Source organism: Pteropus vampyrus, unplaced genomic scaffold (assembly GCF_000151845.1).
Source record: "Pteropus vampyrus isolate Shadow unplaced genomic scaffold, Pvam_2.0 Scaffold145, whole genome shotgun sequence".
In the NCBI taxonomy this organism is placed as follows: domain Eukaryota; kingdom Metazoa; phylum Chordata; class Mammalia; order Chiroptera; family Pteropodidae; genus Pteropus; species Pteropus vampyrus.
This window is the reverse complement of record NW_011888926.1, coordinates 3,175,484-3,183,450: the sequence shown is the minus strand read 5'-3', so window position 1 is coordinate 3,183,450 and position 7,967 is coordinate 3,175,484. Positions and strand designations below refer to the sequence as shown.

The window sequence follows — 7,967 nt, the reverse complement described above, 5'->3', positions numbered from 1 at the left end:
CTTTTTTTTTAAACTGATATATCTTAGATTTTCAACTGATGTATCTAGAGCCTAGAATGGTGCCTGGCACACAGTAGGTCCTCACTAAACATTTGTGTAATGGATCCATCCACTCATCCATCCCTCCTTTATTCGTTCAAGCTGCTGTCCTTGGAGGGGCCACCCCGTGCCGGGCCCTAGGCTAGATTGGAGGGCGCAGAGCACCCCTCCTGGGCCTTGCACGTGGGGCCCTCCTGGCTTACAGGGGAGGCAGAGCCGTGAACTGACAAAAGCCAGCAGTGTAGTAGGTGCTGTGATGGAGGGAGGATGGGGCTGTGCCAGGTCATTGCAGAAGCACCAGCCCAGCCTGGGGACCAGGAGAGGTGACCACTCAGCTGGAGTATAAACAAGGAGAGATGACCTTCTGAGGGTGTGCAGGGGGCCCGGAGGTGACCCAGAACAGGAAGAGGAAGCGGGTCTGTCGGGCTGGGTCACACCAGCATGGACCCCCTCCTGCCTTGGGAAATGGGCCCAGAATTGTCCCCAGGGCAGCACAATAGTAACAGGAACCCTGTGGCAGGGAGCGGGGGAGGGCAGTGTATGTGGGGGGCAGAGTGTGTGCAAAGGTGGGGAGCGGGATGCTGGGGCATCTGCCAGTCTGGATGGAGCAGCGGGTTCAGGCATAGCATGGCAGAGGGGGTGAGGCTGGGGAGATAGGCTGGGGCCAGATTGTGGGGGCCTGTGAGTGGGGAGGGGGAGAGGGTGGGATAAGGGTTTGCACTTTCCCTGTAGATGAGCTGCTGGCAGCTTCTGACTTCAGGGGGCTCTTGCTTCCGAGGTGTCCTTGTCCTGCGGTGTTCCTGAGAGTCTGGCTGGATGCTAACCACTGTCCTCTTCTGCAGACGAGGCTACTGGGGCCCAGAGAGGGCAAGCTCTGCCTCGAAGCTGCCCAGCCAGGACCGAGACCAAGATATTTTGTCCTGAGTTGGTGCTCTGGGTATTTGCAGGGATAAGGGCTGCGTTGGACATCCTGGGGCCTCTGCTGTCCCCTTTCCGTTCTTAGCGGGTTAGTGGGGGAAGCAGGGCCCTCAACCACGCTCACGGAGTTGCCTGCAGACTATGCCCATCAAGGCCTGGCTGGCCTCTAGGCCAGGCTGAAGGCCAGGACTGTGTTACTAAGAGAGCAGAACCAAGGGCTTCATGGATAACTGGGGAGTGAGAATCAGAGAAGACTGCCTGGAGGAGGAGGGCTTGGCTGGGGGAAGGTGTGGAGGGACATGAGTGGTCTGAAGCAGATGATGACTGGTCTTGAAAGCAGCCTCTCTGTCTCTGTCTGTTTCTCTTGGTTTCTCTTTTTCTCCATCTCTGTTCTCCGTCTCCATTTTTTTTCTGTCTCTGTTTTACTTTTCTCTTTGTCTCTCTGTCTTTTTGTTTTTCTCTCCTCTCTGCTTCACCTTCTGTGTCCGGTGCCAGGGAAACTGAGGGCAGGGTGGCACCGTCCAACTCACCTTGGCTAATTACTTGACTGTGGGCATAAAAAGAGGATTAGCTGGGGTCTCGAGGGGTCCTCCCTGACTCCCTAATCCCATGGCTCCCTTTCTCTGGCACCGAAGTGATGAATTCATTCTGAGTCCCAAATCAGCTAATTATGCCTTGGCTCTGTGGCTCTGGGACTCCCCGGGCCCCAGAGAGGATCTCGAAGTGAGCTGGGGCCCAGCTCGGCAGAGGGGTGTGGGAGGTGGGGAGGGATCCGGCTGCCATTCAGGGAAGCCAACCGGGCAGGTTTTCAGGAGCCTTTCAGAATTTTAATATCCCGGAGAACAAGGGAAATGTAATTAATTGAGCAACAAAAGCCGGGCCCAGGGGAGCAGCCAGGAGCAGCCAGGCGGGATTGTGCTGAGCTGCCTCCCGGAGGCCTTTCTGGTCCGGCCCCTCCTTGCAGTGGCCACCTGGCCCTCTGTGCTTGCCTCTGGCCTCAGGCATGGCCTCCGGCATTGCGCCTTCTCGTTTAAAGCCCAGAGCCCATCCAGGCTTTGCTGAGGGTTCTCCCTGACCAGTCACGTAGGACAGAGGCCTGCACTCTTTCGGCCCCTTGGCATGGCCCGGTGTACTCTGTGAACGGTCACACCTCTGCATCTTTGCCACAAGCTCTTGTCATCTGCAGGGCCCAGCTCAAGTCAGTCCCTCCAGGAATGTGCCCAGAGCTCCCCCCGGTCCTCCAGGCAGAGCCCTTTTCCCCATCACTGTGGTCCCCTGTCCCCTGCTGCTAGACTGCAAGCTCTGAGGGGGTGAAAAACAGGACTTGTTCGTCTTTGGATCCCTCATGTGGCCAGCACTGTGCCTGGCATGCAGCAGTATTGATAAGTGTTTGATGAATGAATGAATGATGGGGCAGCAGAAAGGCCTGCACTGACTTACTTAACATTCGGATGGATCATAGGGCACCTGTTTTGCTTCCTGGCTGCCCTCCTCCGCGTGTCCCCTGGCTAGCCTGTTGGGAGACAGGTATAGGGAGTGGGGTATTGAGCCCTCACTCCCCCTAGTCTGCTCTCAGTTGGAGGCAGCAACCTTTAAGAGAGCCCCACTGCTTTTCCTGAGAGGAGGCTGACCTAATTTTGTGGAGAGGAAGGTTGGGGATAGGCATTAATTATTGATTTGGAAATCACTTCACACAGAGCTCATGATGCAAATCCCAAATAATCACCCTTGTTAATAACCACCTCAGCATCACCCCTGGAGTAAATAAAAATCTGAACAGGGCCACTGTTCCCTTTATCACAATCTTTCTATCCTCCCCTCTTCTTTCTTCCACTCTCTCCCCATAACTTATCACGTCACGCATTATAAATTGTCATTCAACAAATGTTAGCTGAGCCTCTGTCCCGGGCCAGGACCTGCTGAGTTCTGTGAACACTGAGGTGACTCAGACACAGGCCCTGTTCCCGAGAGCTTACAGCCCAGTGGAAAAGACAGGAAGGTAAACAGATAACTATACACTAGGGCAAGATATTGATGGGGCCTCCAAGGTTGTGCAGTATGTAACCTGAACAACTGTACACAGCAGCCTAGAGTAGGTCGAAGGTGCTGAGATTGCCCAGAGCAGAAGAGAGAGGGATGAACTCTACCTGGGATGGAATGAGAAACAGTATGGGAAGTCTTCGCAGAGAGAAAACAGAGCTTCAGATAGGCTGTGGTGGCTGAATAGGGGTTTCCCAGGCACAAGAGAGATGGAAAGATATTTCAGAAAGAGAAGATAATGTGAGTAAAAGCATGGAGGTGTGAAATCCCATGGTATATTTAGGGAACTTCAAATAATTTGGCATGGCTAGGCATAGGGTGCAAATTGATGAGGGGGGAGGGAGGGAGGAAAGAAGGGAGGAGTCGGGGGGGGAGAGAGAGAGAGAGAGAGAGAGAGACAGAGAGAGAGAGACAGAGAGAGACAGAGAGAGACAGAGAGAGACAGAGAGATATGGATGAAGCTAGCTGGAGAGGTAGGCAGTGTTTGTTCTTGGGAGGTCGTGCAATCAAGGGTGATCTGCCAGCTCATGACCATATTTGAGGCCACAAACACTTGAGTGGACCTTCTCCCCAGAAAAATTCGTGGCATCGTGCCTGCATCTTATATAGCAATTTCATAAGGTTCATGGACTACCTGCAGCGCTTCCAGGGATCTGTTCCCCGGCCAGGGGTTCACAAACCCTATCGTCTGTAGGTGATGAGAAGATCAGAGATTTTCATGTGTGGTGGTGACTTGCCCAGATATGTTCCAGAGAGTGGCTGCTGTCAGGAATTGCCCCTTTTCTGTCCTGGGCTCTGTTTTCTCTGGGCTGGTTTCAACCTCAGGCAGGTAATGCCCTCCCAAGGCAAGATGGCCCCAGCAGCTCCACGCTTAACTCCTCTCAGCTTGCGACCTCTACAGAAAGAAAGCATTTTTTTCCTGTAGTTCCAGCAGAAGTCTCAGGGCTGACTTTCATTGGCTCTGGCTGGGGTCACATGCCCATTCTGGACCAACCCTGGGGCTCGGGGAATAGAATATGCTGATTGGCCAGGCCTAGGTCACATGACCCCCATGTCAGCCCACCCAAACCACAGGTACTGGTGTAAGGGAGTGGCGCCTTTTTCGTAGGACTGGGAAAGGCGGCAGGGCAAAGAGGTGGCCCACCCGCCTGGGGCTTGCATTCCTGTGGATTCTCCAGACTGGAGAGGCTAGTTTTCCACGCGGGGAGTCAGGAAGGAGTGGGTGACACACAGATAGTTACTGAAGTCATTCCGGTGGATGACATCACCTAGACTTGGGAGAGCACGTCAGTTTCACAGGTGGGGGTGGGATGGGGGGCCCTGAGCCTGTGGAGAGAGGGCACGGAGGGCGTAGATGGTCAGGAGGGGGGAGAAGGGAAGAATGGGGAGACAGATGTGAAGGCTCCTATCCCGCAGAGTGTGGGGGGTGGGGCCGGAAGCTGAGCTTCTTCTCTATGTTCTCTGTGGGATGGGAGCCCCAGGGTTTGCTGAGAGTTGGGTGTGGCCCTAGAGCCAGAGTACATTTGCAGGGTGACTGCTGCCTTCTTGGGCCCCTTTGGTGAGGGGCCTCATCCTCCAAGAGGGAAAGGGACTGGCCCAAGGTCCCCCAGGCCGGCAGGGCAGGATTTGAATCGGGATCTCTAAGTTAGAGGCTATGTGCGTCCATAGGCGTTCTCTCTCTGCCTGCTGGGTTTCAGGATGCTTGGCTCCTCCAGGGTAGGACTAACACATTCCGTTCCCCTTCCTATGCCTGCCTAGAGTTCTCCCCAGGTCACTCTTCCGCCCTCGCAGAGGACTCCTGTCTCCATTCCCATTTCCCTATATTCTCCTCTTTTTGCCACTGGCTTGACTGGTTCCTCGCAACTATTTCTTGGGAAAGGAAAAGGCTTCTCCTGACATCAGGCCAGATCTGAGTCCCTTGTAGGCCATGTCTCTTTGTAGATGGCTCTGCCTGGTTCCATCACACAGTGGGCTGGGTCAGCAGGGTGGCTCTGGATGGTACTGGTGTGTCCTGGCTTGCTCAGGGGACTTCTGATTGCCCTGGAGATAAAGGGCATTCAGGACACATTCATTAGGCACCAGCTGTGCCCATCCTGGATGGATCCTGGGCATAGTGAGATGAGCCAGCCTTTGTGCCATGCCCTGGGTGTCAGGACAGCTGGTTTAAATCCAGACCCTGCCACTTTCTAGCTGTGCGACCTGGGCAACTAACTTCAGTTCTATGAGTCCCCGGTTGCCTCTTCTATAAAATAGGGGTAATATTATCAGCCTCACAGAGTTGTCATGAAGACTGAAGGAGGTCATATTTGTGCATTACCCAGAAGAGTACTTGGCACATAAAAGGCGCTCCCTAAATGCCTGCTTATTCATCCACAATCTAGTGGCAGTGTGGTGGGGCCCAGAGCCATTTCCGCAGCCTCTGGGTGGAAGGGCAGATACCGTCTCTCTTGTGTCCACTGAGCAGGGTGGGAGCAGTAAGAAGCCCTGGCCTGGCCTGGGTGTCCCCACCTCTCCTCCCACCGCCTCTCGCGGCTTCTCTAACCCCACTCTCCCCCTCCCCTCTCCGGTCTGACCATCCCTTCGCCCTTCCCCCTCCCAGGTATGCGGATCCTGGTGAACCTGCTGCTGGACACACTGCCCATGCTGGGGAATGTCCTCCTGCTCTGCTTCTTTGTCTTCTTCATCTTCGGGATTATTGGGGTGCAGCTCTGGGCCGGCCTGCTGCGTAACCGCTGCTTCCTGGAGGAGAACTTCACCATGTGAGTGCAGCCCCCCGTCACGCAGGCAGCTCCTAGCCAGCTTTACCTGGGCAGATCCCCAGGTGGTGGGTCTCCTGTGAACGGCTGGACATTAACATGAGCACAGGAGGCCTCTGAGCTCTCAAAATTGGTGTCTCAAAGCCCCAGGCTGAAAGAGGCCCTCAGATGCGCATTCAGCTCCTAGCGATTCTTACTTAATACACAGGTTTAACTTACTTGATCATTGGGAATTGGGGCCAACAGAGTGGAAGCAGCAAAGTACAGTCGAACCTTGAACAACACGGGCTTGAACCGCATGAGTCCACTTACACGTGGATCTTTTTCAGTAAATAAGTTGGAAAAATGGAGATGTGGGACAATTTGCAAAAACTCACAGATGAACCTTATGATCTTCTTAATAACATTTTCTTTAGCGTACTTTATTGTAAGATCACAGTTTCTAATACGCACACAAAATACGAGTCCCTCGACTGTTTATGTTACTGGCGAGGCTGCCAGTCAACAGCAGGCTATTAGTAGTTAAATTTGGGGGGAGTCAAGAGTTACAGGTGGATTTCTAACTGCGCGGCAGTCAGCGCCCCCGACCTCTTGGTGTTCAAGGGTCAGTGATAGAATGAGGCCAGATAGGAAGGCAAAGGGCATTTGAGACCCAAGCGGGAGTGATGTCGATGGGGAGAAGGAAGGCCGAAAACCTCACGAGCAGGCAGGGAAGCTGGCTGCCCGCCACGCAGACATCCCTCCCTGCGAACGACTGAGTCATCAGGAACAGGTCAGCTTGCGCTCGGCCTTTTGGTGTCTAAAAGCAGGGTTTTGGGCTATTCCTCGGAGAAGCGATTGTGAGAAGCTGTTTAAACAGAAATCAAGCTTTGGCTCTCAGAGGAGCTGGGCTGAGTTGTCTGAAGAGTTTGACATCTACAGAACCCCAGCGGTGAGGAATCAGCAGCGTCTCGGGTGTACGTACAGAGGTTTGTGCACACGAGTGTACTGTCATCGTCAGATGCGTTAGTGCATGCCGCTGTGTGCCAGGCCCCGGGGACACAGACTCAGGGAGCACTTCCATTCATCTTTTCATTCGACAAATGCACCCAAGTGCACGGGCTTGCTCTCACCAAGCCCGTGTTCAGTGCTCAGTGCTGAGGACACAGCCGAGGATGGAGCTCCTGCCTTCTGGGAGAGCCCAGGCTGGGAGCTGGTCACAGATGCCACCGCTGAGTGACTTTCATGGCCCGGGCGTGGCTGCATGAGGCCTGGGGACACTGCATAGGGGTGGGCTGAGCTTTCTCCCTCATGGCCTGACTGGCCGTTGTGGAGACGAAGCTGGGCGAAGGTTGTGGAAGGGATTCTGGGGAACAGTGGGACCTTGTGTATGGGGGGAGGGGGCCATACACTTGAGTCAATCATTCAGCCCCGAGGCACGGCTTGCTGCAGCTGGAGAGGAGGCACCTGCTTCTCCTGGTCTGGCCTTTGAAGAAAGGGGTGTGCAGTGTGCAGGCATGAGCTCTCCATCTTAGCTTTGGGAGTTTGGGACACATCAGGCCCTCTGTCCCACATGGATCTTTTCCTAGCCACTCCATTCCCATTGTCCTAGCTCAGTCCCAACATCACCTCCTCCTGGTGGTCTTCCCTCACCACCCACTCCCCCAGACACTCTTGCATGATCCTGCTTGCTTTTCTTCTCGGCTCTCTCTCTGTCTGAAATGGCTTTACTTGTGAGTTTATTTACTTGGTCGTTGGGTGTCTCCAGGCTTGTTTCGTGCTCCTGTGTGGCAGGCGTGCTGGAGGTAATGCTTCACTTTCGATCTCATGTAGAGACCAGGAAACTGAGGCTAAGAGAGGGGAATCCTGCTGCAGAGCGAGTTTGGCAAAGTCAGAGCTAGAATCAGAACCCGGGGTCCCCTGAATCCGGAGCCTGCTGTGACTGCCCAGGGAGTGAGCTCACAGCATCCCTCCAGGCGCTGTAAGCCCACGGAGAGACCCCAAATGGTGGGCTCGAAGGTTCTCTATGAGCACAGGGTCAGGACAAGGTCGCCCGTTAGGAGTGGCAGGGCCTGGAACCTGAGCAGGTCTGTTGTCCTCTGCAAAGCGCCTGGCCCCTTCCTTTAGATTCCGTCTAGGCATTAACATGCACACGCACGACCATTTACGCCCCGCAGGTTTTAAAAATGCGAATTGCTTTCGCAATGTGTCTTGAGAGTGTTTTCACATCAGTGT

General features: G+C 54.4%; 1 protein-coding gene across 1 annotated transcript in view; it reads left to right on the top strand.

Moving 5' to 3' along the window:
• Positions 1 to 7,967, top strand: part of CACNA1I (calcium voltage-gated channel subunit alpha1 I) — a 102,237-nt gene that overhangs the window by 47,218 nt on the left and 47,052 nt on the right. Inside the window, exon 5 of the mRNA XM_011369120.1 lies at positions 5,597 to 5,756. Within this exon, the coding sequence (XP_011367422.1) occupies positions 5,597 to 5,756 (160 nt within the window). The remainder of the gene's footprint in view (positions 1 to 5,596; positions 5,757 to 7,967) is intronic.